Source organism: Salvelinus namaycush, chromosome 25 (genome assembly GCF_016432855.1).
Source record: "Salvelinus namaycush isolate Seneca chromosome 25, SaNama_1.0, whole genome shotgun sequence".
Taxonomy (NCBI): domain Eukaryota; kingdom Metazoa; phylum Chordata; class Actinopteri; order Salmoniformes; family Salmonidae; genus Salvelinus; species Salvelinus namaycush.
Window position 1 is genome coordinate 9,706,044 of NC_052331.1, and position 17,478 is coordinate 9,723,521.

Consider the following 17,478-nt stretch of genomic DNA (forward strand, 5'->3'; position numbering starts at 1 on the left):
CTAGTCAGGATCGAGGGAAAGATGAACGGAGCAAAGTACAGAGAGATTCTTGATGAAAACCTGCTCCAGAGTGCTCAGGATCTCAGACTGGGTTAAAGGTTCACCTGCCAACAGGACAACGACCCTAAGCACACAGCCAAGATAACGCAGGACTGGCTTCGGGACAAGTCTCTGAATGTCCTTGAGTGGTCCAGCCAGAGCCCGGACTTGAACCCGATCGAACATCTCTGGAGAGACCTGAAAATAGCTATGCAGTGACGCTCCCCATCCAACCTGACAGAGCTGAGAGGATCTGAAGAGAAGAATGGGAGAAACTCCCCAAATATAGGTGTGCCAAGATTGTAGCGTCATACCCAAGAAGACTTGAGGCTGTAATCGCTGCCATAGGTGCTTCAACAAAGTACTGAGTAAAGGGTCGGAATACTTATGTAAATGTTATATTTAAGTTTATTTTCTTTTTCTAAAATACTGTTTTTTCTATGTCATTATGGGGTATTGTGTGTAGATTGATGAGGGAAAAAACGATTTAATCAGTTTTAAAATAAGGCTGTAACGTAACAAAATGTGGAAAAAGTCAAGCGGGCTGAATGCTTCTGAATACACTGTATAGAGTGTTCGCCTCTATTTATTTATATAAATAATACCTTTAACCATGATGATGTGATTAAATGTAATGACGAAGATAGAAATCTGGATGCACTGAATAGAGTCCCAATACGATCCATTATTATGATTAGAGGAGAATACTGGTAAAGGAAAATACAAAAAGTTTGTCCTACAAAAGCTCACAAAGCAACTCATTCTTCAAATTGCATATGTATACTGCGTCAATTGCGTCTCGTCCTATTACAGTACAGCGAACACAGTCTAGAAATACAGAGAGTTCTTGTGATTGAGGCTGAGGGTCAAGAGTCAGGATTGGTATGTGCCTTAGTAACACCTCTTTGTTAAACAATAACTGAGTTATTCAGACCTCTCCCATTCCTGTTGAGGGGTTTACTACTTCAACTATAGGTGTAAGGAAAGTGAAGTGACTTTTTTGGTGGGCAGCGGCAGGTATTTTTGGTATTGATTCCATATAATCACTGGATTTTCATTATGTTTTTCTGACAGGATATGGGTTTAGTCAGGGCCGATTTTTAAAACATTGACCACAACCCATTACTTATATTTATTTAAAAAATTTGTACAATCTGAATGAGATTATATAGTCACATAATTCCCCAATATTTCAATAGAGCATATTGAAGAGCGTGGGTATTTTAGCCATATGTTCCCGAGGCCTGAAATGAAATGGGCAAACAATGTTTAATATAGTGACTTATTGTATGTTGGGCTGGCTTTTAAGAAAGCAAAGCATCACAATTGAGAACATTCAGTAGGAAGTCTTTTGACTGACAGGAAACGAGAAAACGAGAGCGATAATAATGTTGACAGGCAGCTAAGTGGACATCGGAAAGTGTATGGAATAAAAATATATATTGAAGATAGCCCAGAGAGCCTATAGATGAGTAGAGCAACATTAATGTGGACAGGAAGGGAGTGAGGGCATTATGAAGAAAACAGATCATCTGTGTGCATGTTTTGCAAAGACATGTTTTACTGTGTCATGTCTTTCCTGTGTCTGAGGGTTTGAGTGCATTTAAGAGTTCTAGATAATGATCTGGTGACATCATGAGGGCATTGTCCTCACTGTGTGCTTTACACAGTGGTGGGAAAAGTACCCAATTTTCATACTTGAGTAAAATATAAATCTGACTTCATAGAAAACAACTCAAGTAAAAGTGAAAGTCACCCAGTAAATGACTTGAGTAAAAGTTTTAAAAAGCATTTAGTTTGATATACACATACACTACCGGTCAAAAGTTTTAGAACACCTACTCATTCAAGGATTTTTCTTTATTTTTAAAACTATTTTCTACATTGTAGAATAATGATGAAACATCAAAACTATGAAATAACACATATGGAATCATGCAGTAACCAAAAAAGTGTTAAACAAATCAAAATTTTTATTTTATATTTGAGATTCTTCAAAGTAGCCACCCTTTGCCTTGATGACAGCTTAGCACACTGTTGGCATGCTCTCAACCAACTTCATGAGCTAGTCACCTGGAATGCATTTCAATTAACAGGTGTGCCTTGTTAAAAGTTAATTTGTGGAATTTCTTTCCTTCTCAATGTGTTTGAGCTAATCAGTTGTGTTGTGACAAGGTAGGGGTGGTATACAGAATATAGCCCTATTTGGTAAAAGACCATGTCCATATTATAGCAAGAACAGGTCAAATAAGCAAAGAAAAACGACAGTCCATCACTACTTTAAGACATGAAGGTCAGTCAAAACCATCAAGCGCTATGATGAAACTGGCTCTCATGAGGACTGCCTCAGGAAAGGAAGACCCAGAGTTACCTCTGCTGCAGATGATAAGTTCATTAGAGTTTCCAGCCTCAGAAATTGCAGCCCAAATAAATTCTTCACAGAGTTCAAGTAACAGACACATCTCAACATCCACTGTTCAGAGGAGACTGTGTTAATCAGGCCTTCATCGTCGAATTGCTGGACATTAGACCGGTGGAAATTTGTCCTTTGGTCTGGGGTCCAAATTGGAGATTTTTGGTTCCAAACGCCATGTCTTTGTGAGACGCGGTGTGGGTGAACGGATGATCTCTGCATGTGCATTTCCCACCGTAAAGCATGGAGGAGGAGAGGTTATGGTGTGGGGGTGATTTGCTGGTGACACTGTCTGTGATTTATTTAGAATTCAAGGCACACTTAACCAGCATGGCTACCACAGCAGTTTGCAGCGATACGCCATCCCATCTGGTTTGGGCTTAATGGGACTATCATTTGTTTTTCAACAGAACTATGACCCAACACACCTCCAGGCTGTGTAAGGGCTATTTTACCCAGAAGGAGAGTGATGGAGTGCTGCATCAGATGACCTGGCCTCCGCAATTCCCCAGCCTCAACTCAATTGAGATGGTTTGGGATGAGTCAAACCGCAGAGTGAAGGAAAAGCAGCCAACAAGTGCTCAGCATACTGTATGTGAGAACTCCTTCAAGACTGTTGGAAAATATTTCCAGGTGAAGCTGGTTGAGAGAATGCCAAGAGTGTGCCAAGCTGTCATCAAAGCGAAGAGTGGCTATTTGAAGAATATCAAATGCAAAATATATTTTGATTTGTTTGAGTTTTTTGGTTACTACATGATTCCATATGTGTTATTTAATAGTTTGATGTCTTCACTATTATTTTACAATGTAGATAATAGTAAAAATAAAGAAAAACCCTTGAATGAGTAGGTGTTCTAAAACTTTTGACCGGTAGCGTAAATATCAAAAGTAAATGTAAGTGCTAAAATATACGTAAGAATCAAAAGTAAAAATATGAATAACTTAAAATTCCCTATATTAAGCAAACCAGAAAGCACAATTTGTTTTTTAAATTTACAGATAGCCAGGGGCACACTCCAACACAGACATAATTTACAAATGAAGCATTTGTGTTTAGTGAGTCCGCCAGATCAGGATGACCAGGGATGTTCTCTTGATAAGTGTGTGAATTGGACAATTTGACTATCCTGCTAAGCATTCAAAAAGTAACAAGTGTCAGGGAAAAAGTATGGAGTAAAAAGAACATTCTTTTCTTTAGGAATGTAGCGGAGTAAAAGTACAATTTGTCAAAAATATAAATAGTAAAGTACAGATACTCAAAAAACTACTTTAGTACTTAAAGTACTTTTACTTGAGTCCTTTTCACCACTGGTTTTACTGTAATGTGATGAAATATCTGGACTCAGGAGAAATTAGACACTGTGACAATGATATTTTTATTTAATCAATTAAAGAGCCCATTCATACAGTCAGTCCTACTGTATGTCAACCAGCAACCACAATTCATGATTCGTTCCGTTGCCCTGTGGATAATGAAGCAAAGCCAAGAGCCCCCTGCTGGTTGATGAAAAATATGCACGAAATTGACCTTTGGAAATTGACGTCATCTTCACGCGCCAACAACAGACCATCGTTTCACATGTGAGTTGTTCTATTAGCTAGCTTGGTGTTACATTTTCTAACTTTTTTTATGTTATTATGTGTCTTGTTTTTGAGTCCATTCACATAGCTAGTTTATAAGTTATGAGACAGTCAAAGATACAGACAATTTGAACTGGAAGAGAACGGTCGCAGTGATCTAGCTTGTTAGCTATTTATTCCATGGGTTATTCGTGTTAGCGAGCTAACGTCAGCTAAACCAAAACAGTTTATTCTTGTTGTTAGCTAGCTAGCTAAACCGAAGAAGATCCCGAGTGTTAATGTATTGACAGCTCCTTAAATTTAGGTTGTTCTTAATAATCAAAAGTGTACTTTCAACTGACAAATATTTTGTCTCATATTCATGGCTGGTCCGTATTAACGTAAACTCACGTAAACTCGTACATCGCCTTGGTCCGTACAATTGCCCTTATTTTAGCGCCCCAAAAACGTAATACTTCCAGATCAACTGTAATGTCAATACCATTGTAAAGCACAATTTCTCCCCTTTCCAACAGTATCAATTACATGACCTAAACGCTGCCCGTTTCTGCATAATTCAAGCAGGCAATGAGCCCGTCTGGCCATTGGCGGGTGGGGAAGCGAAACTAATGCGTGATAGTGAGAAGGAGAGATTTTTTTTTTCACTCGATCTGTCCAACTTATCACCTTATCGCCTCTAAAATATAAATAAAACACTATAAAGAGTTTATATAATGTGTCATTACATACCTATTTGAAGGTTTGTGTCGAATTTGAATCAGGTTTTTAGGGCGGTGCTAAAGTGATCTTAGAAGTAAACAGCGGCTTTGAGAATGATGATTGCATGCAATGATGATGCAAAAAATGACTAGGTATCCCCCCTTACCCCCGTCACTGGCCATTTCTTGTTTTTAAACGATGAGAGAAGTGAGATTGTAAGACAGAAATAGTTGCTTTATGCGTGCTGTACGACATGACACGTCACGATGTAATGGAGGGTCCGTTTTTTTCAACTTTTCTCCAATACTATAGATCCATTACCATGTCGATCAAAGCTTGAATAGAAACCTAGTTCACACCCCCGATTTTGAAGTCAAAACAGTCGCTACAGTCCCATTAGTTTTCTTTGTAGCCTCATTTGAATGTTGCGGTTGCACACATTTGTACGGAATGGGGTGAGTTTACGTTAGTTTAAGAGTGACCAGGGGGTAAGCATCTGCTTTTCATCTTATTCAACAACATGCACATTGTTTTTTCCAGATAGAAGACACCAGTACCCAAGTAATCAAGTTGCGTTGGTGTCCTTACTTTAAAATGCTGGCGAAGATGGAGGAAAACAACCAGTGGAGAGAGGCAGGATTGAAGAGGAAGTATCCTGAAGATAGAGAGAGAATGAGAGAAGTGGGTGGAAGAGGAGGAGCGGGTAAAAGAGGAGAAGATGAAGGCAGAAATAGAGGAAGAGAAGCAGGTGAACGAGGAGAAGATGGAGAGGGAAAGAGAGGAGGAGCGGGTGGAAGAGGAGGGGGTGAAGGAGGAGGTCCCAAGAAGCGTCTAGATGCCTTGAGTGTGGGATACTTCCGCAGAGTGGGAGAGAGACTCAGCGAAGGCTTCACAGAGGACGAGGAGAGAGGTGAGAGCCCTTGCACAGGGAAGGAGATTGTGTCAATTATGTGCATAAATGTTTGCATGAGTATACAATGCTGTGACCTTTACAACATAGCTTCACATCTTAATTTCTTCCTCCCCTATAGTTCTCTTTGTGGAGAACGTGCTGACGGAGGTCAAAGGGCAGGCTGCCCTGGTTGCCATGGATGTGACAGGAAGTGTCACCCTCCAGCGTCTGCTCCCATTGGCTAGCACCGTCCAGGTGGGGGAGGTGCTGGCTGAGCTTGGCGGAGAATCGGGGTCCGATTTTAAGACAGTGTCATGTGACAAATGTGGGGGTCATGTCTTGGAGAGCGCCCTCAGACAGATGCCCAGATGGAGAGGTGAGTCTGATTGTGACCAGTCTGAAAACAATTCCTAGCACCTGAAATGTCAAGATATAATGGAATGACATGAAATAAATCTCCTTTATATTATATTGTCTCTTAGAAAAGAGCTCATCAGAGGAGGACAAGACAGCTACCACAGAAGGAGATTCCGAGACGGAAGGGAAGGATTGTGGGATACTAGAGGCCCAGGTTCTGTCCCTGTGTCACGTGGTGATGGAGCACTGTGCAGAGTTCATCAGACACACACACGGCTCCCACGTGGCCCGCACGCTCATACACGTACTGGCAGGCTGCCTTGGTCCAGCCCGCACCGACACAGCACGCCCAGGTACACACACACACACGCGCACACAATTATCCTAATAGACTCATACACACAATAACTTATCTTGTCTGTGTATTTTGTTCCAGGTGTAAAGGACAGGAATGTCACCACTCAGCTGACCTACTTTGAGGCGCCCACATCATTTTGGTGGGAACTAAAAACCCTGTCTACCTCCTTGATGGATAATGTCAATGGTAAGTCTTCTGTCATCAAGCTACAGTACATTGAAACCCCTCATTGCACTTTGCAATGTACATACTATTGGAGATGTTTCTTGCAAGCAAGTCACAATGGCATTACATGACCTCTCTCTCCTCTTCCTTCTCTCCCATCAGTGTGTGTGACTGATGCAGTGGCTAGTACAGTGTTCCAGACCATGTTGACGGTGTGTCACAGAAACCGACCCAAGCTCTGCAAGCTGCTCACCAAAGGTATCGTGGAGTACCTGACATCACTCAGCTCTGCTCCTGGAGTCAGGTCAGTGAGATTTCCTCTAGACATTTGAGTCAATGTATCTTTGCCCTTTTTTTATTATAATTTTTTTTTTTATGATACCAGTATTGCAATATATTTCCATGCCGAAAATGAAAACACAAAGTAGTCTCTTTGTTTGTTTAAAAACCTGCTGTATGTAAAATATTGTTTGCTGTAGCTGGGGAAAATAAATAAATGTGACTGGATGACATCATAATGATGTTTGTTTAAAACATTAGGGCTGTTTTTGTTAAGTTCATGTTTTAAGTATCCCTATACTTCTGTTATTACGGGGCTATCACTGAGTCAAGAGTGCGCCTGCGCATGAGAGGAGTTCGTTGATGGACCTGGCCTTGAGTGTAATGGCTACTTGTAGTGTGTTCATATAGTATAGTAAACTTTGTTAAACTGGAACCTTGTCGTTGTGTCATTTCGAGTTAACAGTTTTCCTGAAGAAGTTAAATCCACTTCGTGTTTGGTTTCCTTGCCACGATACTAACGAGTATCGCTGTACTGGTATCGTCCCGGCCCTACTTTTTATACTTTTGGATATCTTGTCTTTGTCTCTCTTTTTGCCTCTTTCTCTTAGTCCTCTCTTGGTCTTTCTGAAGGACCAGGCCTCTAGTCGGCTAATTGAAATAGTCCTCCAGTTATCCCACAAGGCCTTGCTCCGGGACCTCTATAAGAACCACCTCCAGGGTCAGCTGGTAACCCTGGCCATCCATCCAATCGCCAACTTCCCCATACAGAGACTGACAGCAGCCTCCACCAATTACAAAGTGGTATGTATACCCCCTATAGTTATTGCTGTGATTAAGTTATATGTATGCATCATGGTTACTTAAGTGTTATTCATACAGATACCATACTATTAGTCCTGAAATCCATAAGATGGTAGGTACTGATGAATGTAATCTGTATTTATCAGGGTGCATGATAAAACAGAACAAAAGTTTACAATGACAGTGGTAACTCTACCTCCACTATTTGTCTCTTCCTTCCTCTCTCCCTTCCTCCCTCTCTCCTTCACAGTTCCTGAAGGTGTTTGATGAGCTAGTCGAGGGTTTGGAGGCCATCTTGGCAGCAGGTCACATGGGTGTGATCGTCCAGCTGACAGACAGCTGTGCAGAGCGGGAGGAGAAACAGGGAGAGATGATGCAACGCCTCCTTAATGCTTTTCACTGTGCTGAACCTGCCTCTCGACACACCGCCTGCCTGCCTCTTTTCCTGTCCCTGCTCACACACGAGGTGTACTACAGCTCAGAGGCAGCAGAGGGCAACACACAAACAGAGGTATTGGTCTCAAAGTCCCCAAATGAACCTGATGTTCTGAATGCACCCACCCACCCGACTTTGGATCTGACACCAAGGCTTATTGACACCAAGCATATTGTGTGTCTATCCATAAAAAGACCAACACTGTCATCTTTTGTATTTCCTCTTCCCTCCCTAGCGCCCCCTATCCTCTATCTGTTACCATGGCTCGCGTCTGGTCCAGTCACTGACCAAGTTCAAAGACCGCTCCCTGCTCCTGAACAGCCTACGCTCTCTGACCCCCGCTGACCACCTGACCCTGGGAACCGACCAATCAGGCAGCCACGTTCTGCAGCTCCTGGTGACATCCTCCAGCGATAAGGGGAGGGGAAAGATCCTGAGGAGACTGGAGGTAGTACTTGCTGGAGAGATGATAACCTAAACGGAGTACTTCCTCTCATTGTCATGGTCCAAAGCTGACTGTTTTGTTGATCACATTCTCACAGCAGTCCCCATATCTCCTAATCCCCTGTTTCCTCTCCCTGCCATGTCCTTACTTGATTCCCAGGGCCAGTATGTCCAGATGGCCTGCTCCAGGTATGGCAGCCGTGTGTTGGAGGCAGTCTGGAACAGCGCCACTGTCCCCCAGAGACAAAGCATCGCTAAGGAATTAGGTAAAATCTACACAAATGTGTTCGTGTTGCTGAAGTTGTCACCCAAGAATGGGTCTGCTAGTAGCTACTCACTAGTTTACTGGTTAGTGTTGATTTCATTGTGTTGTGGGTTGTGGCAAGCATATAATCAAATTCTGTCTTAGGTTGGATCACATAGACCAACGTTTCCCAAACTCGGTCCTGGGGACCCCAAGGGGTACATGTTTTGGTTTTTGCCCTAAAATAATTTGTCTTCAAGCTTTGATTTTTTGAATCAACTGTGTAGTGCTAGAGCAAAAAAACAAAGTGTGTACCAATTGGGGTTCCCAGGACCGAGTTTGGGAAACGCTGTTTTAGACCATGTGTTTTGTTTTTAATGTCATTTGTGCTCTTTCTCTCTTTTTCTCTCTCAGTGCCTTGTGAGACACAGCTTAGATCAGGCCAGTTTTCTCGTCACGTTTGGGCCAAATTTGCACTGACCCACTTTGTGAAGAGGAGGGCCCAGTGGCAGGAAGTGCAGACGGGCGAATCGAAGAAGAGGAAGCTCTTTAGTGACATTCTGGAGTGAGAAATTGTGCTGGGAATTGTCTTCTATGGAATTTCAATGTGATTTTTCTACGCAATCAAATAAAAAGTATAGAAACATCCACTCTTCATTTGTATGCATGGTTATGCATGGTTAGGAGTGATACTAAAGTACACTAATTTCCAAATCTCACATTAAGATTCACAGAAGTCATACTGAATTGTATAGAATTGCAGTATATTTTTCTAACATTTTAGTATGAAAATCCAGACACATTTTTTACTAAACCAACACTATTTTAGGGGTCTGTAATAAGGCATTTATAAATTGTGTGTTTACCATTTATCAATCATTACTTTCATGAATAAATAATTTACTAATCATTAGTATTGTTGCAGTCACTCATCTAAAGTGAGTGCTATTTACAGTGCCTTCAGAAACTATTCAGACTCCTTGACTTTCCACATTATTTTTGCATTAGCCTTATTATAAAATAGCTTCTTTTTTTTTTAAAGCATCCTCTACACAATACCCCATAATGACAAAGCAAAAACAGGTTTAGACATTTTTGCTAATATATAAAAACTGAAATATTACATTTATATAAGTATTCAGACCCTTTACTCAGTACTTTGTTGAAGCACCTTTGGCAGCGATTACAGCCTCAAGTCTTCTAGTGTTGGTTTAGCTACAAGTTTGGCACACCTGTATTTGGGGAGTTTCTCCCATTCTTCTCTGCAGATCCTCTCAAGCTCTGTCAGGTTGGATGGGGAACGTTGTTGCACAGCTATTTTCAGGTCTCCAGAAATGTTTGATCGGGTTCAAGTCCGGGCTCTGGCTAGGACATTCAGAGACTTGTCCCGAAGCCACTCTTGCGTTGTCTTGGCTGTGTGCTTAGAGTCATTGTCCTGTTGGAAGGTGAACCTTCGACCCAGTCTGAGGACCTGAGTGCTCTGGAGCAGGTTTCATCAAGGATCTCTGTTAATCTTTGCTTCCCAATCCCTGCCACTGAAAAATAACCCCACAGCATGATGCTGCCACCACCATGCTTCACCGTAGGGATGGTGCTAGGTTTCTTCCAGACATGACGCTTGACATTCAGGCCAAAGAGTTCAATCTTGGTTTTATCAGACCAGAGAATGTTGTTTCTCATGGTCTGAGAGTCTTTAGGTGCCTTTTGGCAAACTCCAAGTGTGCTGTCATGTGCCTTTTACTGAGGAATGGCTTCCTTCGGGCCACTCTACCATAAAGGCCTGATTGGTTGAGTCCTGGAGAGAAGGTTCTGCCATCTCCACAGAAGAACTCTAGAGCTCTGTCAGAGTGACCATTGGGTTCTTGGTCACCTCCCTGAACAAGGCCCTTCTCCCCCGATTGCTCAGTTTGGCCGGGCGGCTAGCTCTAGGAAGAGTCTTGGTGGTTCCAAACTATTTCCATTTAAGAATGATGGAAGCCACTGTGTTCTTGGGGACCTTCAATGCTGCAGAAATGTTTTGGTACCCTTCCCCAGATCTGTGCCTCGACACAATGCTGTCTCGGAGCTCTACGGACAATTGAGCTCATGGCTTAGTTTGTGCTCTGACATGCACTGTCAACTGGGACCTTATATAGACAGGTGTGTGCCTTTCCAAATCATGTCCAATCAATTGAATTTACCACAGGTGGACTCCAATCAAGGATGATCAATGGAAACAGGATGCACCTGAGCTCAGTTTTGAGTCTCATAGCAAAGGGTCTGAATACTTATGTACATAAGGTATGTTTTTTTTATTTTTAATAAATGTGCAGAAATGTCTAAAAAAAATGTTTTTGCTTTGTCATTATGGGGTATTGGGTGTAGATTTCTGAGGATGAAAAAAAGAATCAATTTTAGAATAAAGATGTAATGTAACCAAATGTGGAAGAAGACAAGAGGTCTGAATACTTTCCTAAGGCACTGTATATTTATAAATGTCTGAGGGACCAGTGTAATTTCCCACAAAAAGATGGGCATGCCATTGGTATACAATCCTGTAGTACCCGGTAAAAGAATAAGCACTCAACACAGGATGATTATTTAAATATATATATACACACGTGTAAATAGCTAGTTTACTAACATTTACAAATATGGGAGTAATGATTAATAAATGGTGAGTAGACAGTTTGTAAATGCCTTATAAATGGTTTATTATGGACCCTTAAAATAAAGTGTTACCAAAATCCTTTATACAAACTACCATAAAAAATAAAATACTAATTTGTTTATATTATCAAGAGGAAATGACCTAACAGGAAATTGTGGCCCTGAGCAGCAGGTGTGTTGATGGCACCTCATTAACATGTTCTCTGGTTGTTTGTCAAAGGAGGTGAAAGTTGGAAAACAACTATAAGGCTCTCCATCAAATATTTAGCTATTGACAGTAAATGAGGCGTTGGATTTGGAGATCAAATTTAAGGTCTGGCCACAGCATTTGCAAGGACTGCTTGCATCATCACTGGAGAAGCTCAGCCTGTCTTGATTTGTAAATGCAACAACCCTAAGAAGCTTTACCAAAAACATGACAAAGTTTGAGGACACGGGTTATAAAGATTTAAAAGAAGACAGCTATCCTGATCGCCTGTTGCCAAATTAAAAAGTCCAGAGTTGTCCGATGGTAAAGGTGAAAACTGAGCCAGTTGAAGAGGAGATATCAGCTTCCTCTATCATGACTGATGGGATTAAGTGTGAGGATAGAGCTGAGGCCTATCACCATCGAGGTTAGAGCCAGACTGGTCCTCTATCAAGTAACATAATCCTCAAGATGTTTGGTTGAGCATAAAACTTTTGTTATTTTATGTACAGTACCAATCAAATTTTGGCACACCTACTCATTCAATGTTTTTTCTTTATTTGTACTGTTTTCTACATTGTAGAATAATAGTGAAGACATCACAACTATGAAATAACACAGAATCATGTAGTAACCAAAAAAGGGTTAAACAAATGAAAATATATTTGATATTTGATATTCTTCAAAGTAGCCACCCATTGCCTTGATGACAGCTTTGCACACTCTTGGCATTCTCTCAACCAGCTTCACCTGGAATGTTTTTCCAACAGTCTTGAAGGAGTTCCCACATATGCTGAGCACTTGCTGGCTGCTTTTTCTTCACTCTGCGGTCCAACTCATCCCAAACCATCTCAATTGGGTTATTAAGGTCGGGTGACTGTGGAGGCCAGGTCATCTGATGCAGCACTCCATCACTCTCCTTCTTGGTCAAATAGCCCTTACACAGCCTGGAGGTGTGTTGGGTCATTGTTCTGTTGAAAAGTAAATGATAGTGGGACTAAGTGCAAACCAGATGGGATGGCATATTGTAATGACTTTCGTCGGTGGAAAGAGAGGAGGACCAAAGCACAGCGTGGTACGTTTCCATATTTATTGGAATACTTTTTCAATACGAACAAAAACAATAAACAGACGAAAACCAACGAAGCTACAGTCCTGAACTAGTGAACATAGAACACATGAATGCACGAACAGGAACAATCACCCACAAACCAATAGTGAAAACAGGCAACCTAAATATGGTTCCCAATCAGAGACAACGTAAAACACCTGCCTCTGATTGAGAACCATATCAGGCCAATAACATAAACCTAACCTAGAAACATAGAACATAGACTATACCCACCCAGCTCACGTCCTGACCAACTAAATAAAGACAAAACAAAGGAAATAAGGTCAGGAACGTGACACATATCACTGTAGAATGCTGTAGTAGCCATGCTGGTTAATAAGTGTGCCTTGAATTCTAAATAAATCACAGACGGTGTCACCAGCAAAGAAACCTCACTCCTCCATGCTTCACGGTGGGAACCACACAGGCGGACATCATCCATTCAACTACTCTGCGTCTCACAAAGACACGGCAGTTGGAACCAAAAATCGAAACATTTTACTCATCAGACCAAAGGACAGATTTCCACCGTTATAATGTCCATTGCTCATGTTTCTAGGCCCAAGCTAGTCTCTTCTGCTTATTGGTGTCTTTTAGTAGTGGATTCTTTGCAGCAATTCAACCATGAAGGCCTGATTCATGCAGTCTCCTCTGAACAGTTGATGTTGAGATGTGTCTGTTACTTGAACTCTGTGAAGCATTTCTTTGGGCTGCAATCTGAGGTGCAGTTAACTCTCATGAGCTTATCCTCTGCAGCAGAGGTAACTCTGGGTCTTCCTTTCCTTTGGCGGTCCTCATGAGAGCCAGTTTCATCATAGCGCTTGATGGTTTTTGCAACTTTCAAAGTTCTTGAAATTTTTTCTGACCTTATGTCTTAAAGTAGTGATGGACTGTCGTTTCTCTTTGCTTATTTGACCTGTTCTTGCCATAATATGGACTTGGTCTTTTACCAAATAGGGCTATCTTCTGTATACCACCCCTACCTTGTCACAACACAACTGATTGGCTCAAACGCATTAAGAAGGAAAGAATTTCCACAAATGAACAAGGTCGTTTGTTAATTGAAATGCATTCCAGGTGACTAGCTCATGAAGCTGGTTGTGTGAATGCCAGCAGTGTGCAAAGCTGTCATCAAGGCAAAGGGAGGCTTTGAAGAATCTCAAATATAAAATATATTTTGATTTGTTTAACACTTTTTTGGTTACTAAATGATTCCATATGATTTTTCAGTTTTGATGTCTTCACTATTACTCTACAATGTAGAAAATAGTAAAAAATTAATAAAATCTTTGAATGAGTAGGTGTGTCCAAACTTTTGACTGGTACTGTATATCCTCTGGGTTTTTTTCTCACAAACATCACAGATGTTATTTGTGGATATTTACTCTTAATTCCGTCGAAGTAGGATATGTCTCCTCTTCCTACATTGTTCTCTATGTTTAGCATTTTACTGGTCTTGTCTATGACATCTCTTTATTCTCTTCTAGTCTGATTAAGATGGAACAAGGGGCAGAAGTTGGCCTACAAAGATCCGTAAGTGTTCCAACTCCCCTGTTATTACCAAAACCTCAACCAGCCCCATACAGCAAGTTATGAAGATGCAACAAGCACAGGTCCAGACTACTGAGAATCTCAGTCACCAAAGGTCAGCTGTATCCAGACACTAGACCAGATAAGACACATCCAGTCAGAAACGTGTGCTCAGTGTGGGAGAAGCTTTGGAAGCACAAGTGAGCTTAAGGCTCACAAACGCACCCATGAACGCAATACGCCTCATCATTGTACCACATGTGGGAGGAGCTATGCTAATAAGGATGACCTTGTGCTTCATTGTGCGACATACTGGTTAGAAGCTGTTTCCTTGCTTACAGTGTGAGGCTTCACAAAGAAAAGTGCCTTGTTGTATCATGGTCGAAGCCACACAGGTGAGAAGCCGTATCACAGCACTTTATGTGGAAAGGGCTTCACCAAGAGAGTGGCTTGAAAAACCACGAGCGAGCCCACAGTGGATGCAAACCTCATCAGTGCCTAAATTGTAACCCATCTGAAGGAGCAGACATTTCTTCACACTAGAGAAAGTCTGTATTCCTGCATTCTGTGTGACACAACATTCAACAGAAAGTCCAACCTTGAGTATCATATGAGTATCATATATCGTATCAAACATGCTGGACAAAGACCCTTCCACTGTTAAAAATTTGGCAAGGACCTCACAAGAATACATGAGCTTGTTTCACATCAGATGTTACACTTTGAAGACAGAGCGTTTCAGTGCTCTGAATGTGAGACAGCTTTCCACCTTCTCATCTCACATCACACATGAGAACTCACACCGGAGAGAAGCTATGTGAGAAGATGTTCAGCTCTCTCAAAAACCACCACTGAGATTTAGCTGCTCTGGCGATACACCTCCATAGCCACACCAAGGAGAAACCATACAGGTGTTCCATATTTGACCTTTATTTAACTAGGCAAATGCTTATTTTCAATGACGGCCTAGGAACAGTGGGTTAACTGCCTTGCTCAGGGGCAGAACGACAGATTTTTACCTTGTCAGCTCAGGGATTCGATCTTGCAACCTTTCGGTTACTAGTCCAACGCTCTAAACTCAAGGCTACCTGCCGCCCCATATGTGAGAAGAGTTTCCGATACTCAACCACTCTGAAGAGCCATCGGAAAACTCACTCCGAGGACAGGCCCTTCTGTTGTCTGCAGTATGGAAAGACCTTCAAAACGGCTTGACAGCCTCAAATGATACGAGAAAAGTCATGCCAACCAGAGACTTTACAGCTGTGATTACCGTGGGATCGGTTTTAAAACTCCTAGTACTCTGAAATCACATCAGATCGTTCACTCCACAGGAGGGACCATTTCACTGTGGTGAGTGTGGCAAGACCTTCACTAGAAAATACACTTTCAAGAAACACCAAGACTTCCACTCCGGTTCCAAAGAGTACAAATGTCCATACCGCGGGCTCACCAACAAACTCCATGTCCGGAATCACCAAAGTGAAAGAAGGCTGTACGATTGCCCTGACTGTGAGAAGAGTTTCAGTTCAGTAGCGTACCTGAAGAAGGTCCAATAGCACCACAGTGGGGAGAAGCCCTACCACTGCTCAATGTGGAGAGTCCTTCTAACTAGCCACCAGCTGGGCCACACTGGAGAGGGAACAAATCTGTACCCAATGTGGGAAGACCTTCACCCATCTGATACACCTCAGAAGGCATGAGAAGACCCCATCTGGGGAGAGGCCACACCAGTGTGATGTGGAAAAGGTTTTGTCAAGAGAGATCAGCTGAAGAGCCATCTGCAAACTCATGTCGATAAGGCATGAAGGAAAGGACTGTTTGTCACTTGAGATTGATTGAACACTAAACGTTTTGTTTCACCCAGTGTTTCCCTGAAATAGGCAATTGATTTGACTTACTGCACGTTTGATTAGATTTAACAATCTATGGAAGCACCTCTTTGAAGGAGCTTTTTAATTGCAAAGAAATACTGCATGATTCATGTGAATGCATTATACTTGCATCAAATCTGCACGAAAAGGATGTCATGCTTATTTAAATGTATTTTTGTTAAGAATCAATAAATGTTTTGGTTAATCAATTTCATTCCCTCCACCATTGTCATTCTAATGATGTTCCACTATGTGCTTGGTCATAGTGGTATTGCAACTGGAAGCACCTGTCATAATGGTATTGCAACTGGAAACACCTGTCAAAATGGTATTGCAACTGGAAGCACCTGTCATAATGGTATTGCAACTGGAAGCACCTGTCATAATGGTATTGCAACTGGAAGCACCTGTCATAATGGTATTGCAACTGGAACTGGGAGCACTTACCTGATTGTTTTATGAAGGTCTGGTAAAAAGGGCCTCTTCTTTCCAGCTCAGCATTTGAAGAATAGAACAATATGACCACACAATGTTCTATACTCTCCCCTAGATGGCAGTGTGATAGCAAATAATCAGATCATGCATTGACGTCACCATTAATCAGCTCCTAAAGCACATATCTGTATGGATAATACTGTGTACATCATGTAATTGTGAGTTCATTTTCTGTCTAATATTGGGCTTATAGGCTGATGGCATTGGCGGTAAAATAAATGATATGTTATTGACTTTGAACTCAAATCTTTGTTCTCTATGATGGAGGTCCTGGACCAGTTTCAATCAATGAACTGTAATGTTGACCTGGTTACATAAATACGGCCTGTTTAGTTCATTCCCTTCATATTGCGTACGATTTTTTCCCAACAAATGTCCAACCATTCAAATCAGTACTAATGTCGTAAACCCATTCTGAATTCTCTAGCCAAAAAGAGCTTAAGAACCACGTGGCTGTACTCTTTCCTCTTGACCTGCTATTAATCAACATTAGGGGGGTTTAGTGGCCATTCAGTGGGCATTCAGACTATACTGAGGTTGATTTGCCACTGTTGCTCCCACAATGCAATCACTTAGCCTGATGAGCTGTTTCTACTCTGTGGGGCACGATTCTTATGCAACAACATCTGCACGAATAAGAATAACCTGTTTCAGCCACAGTGCACTGGGTTTAGTGGTGTGTTCCTCTATCCTCAGAAGCTCTGTGTTGTTTATTAGTGTGTATTCCTAAATCAGCTCTATATGCACTGATGAGAGACGGCAGAACACTGACCTTTGGGGTACAATGAGGCAGTGCTCCGTGCATTTAAATCCCACCCATTCCCCTGGGATTCTGTGTTGCATCACTCAATGCTACTCAATGTCTTGGTTACTTCAGTACATGGCAGTTATTAGTTGCATAGTACAGCTGCCTTCATCTGTAAT

The 17,478-nt window shown here is 41.7% G+C and overlaps 1 protein-coding gene across 1 annotated transcript; it reads left to right on the forward strand.

Annotated features, from left to right (window-relative positions):
• Positions 1-4,000: 4,000 nt before the first annotated feature.
• On the forward strand, positions 4,001-9,555 carry LOC120019977 (nucleolar protein 9). Its single transcript, XM_038963390.1, has 11 exons — positions 4,001-4,033; positions 5,273-5,642; positions 5,764-6,000; positions 6,107-6,334; positions 6,418-6,525; positions 6,667-6,808; positions 7,395-7,587; positions 7,838-8,098; positions 8,259-8,471; positions 8,628-8,733; positions 9,126-9,555. Exons 2-11 carry the CDS (start codon positions 5,327-5,329, stop codon positions 9,278-9,280), a joined length of 1,959 nt encoding a protein of 652 aa, XP_038819318.1. The 5' UTR covers positions 4,001-4,033; positions 5,273-5,326; the 3' UTR covers positions 9,281-9,555.
• The last annotated feature ends 7,923 nt before the right edge of the window (positions 9,556-17,478 follow it).

Bases quoted from the DNA above. Each gene is read 5' to 3' on its own strand.
- LOC120019977 (XM_038963390.1), top strand. From the start codon at position 5,327: ATGCTGGCGAAGATGGAGGAAAACAACCAGTGGAGAGAGGCAGGATTG. The intron at 5,643-5,763 runs GTGAGAGCCCTT...CCTCCCCTATAG, and splicing joins CACAGAGGACGAGGAGAGAG to TTCTCTTTGTGGAGAACGTG. The intron at 8,734-9,125 runs GTAAAATCTACA...TTTCTCTCTCAG, and splicing joins AAGCATCGCTAAGGAATTAG to TGCCTTGTGAGACACAGCTT.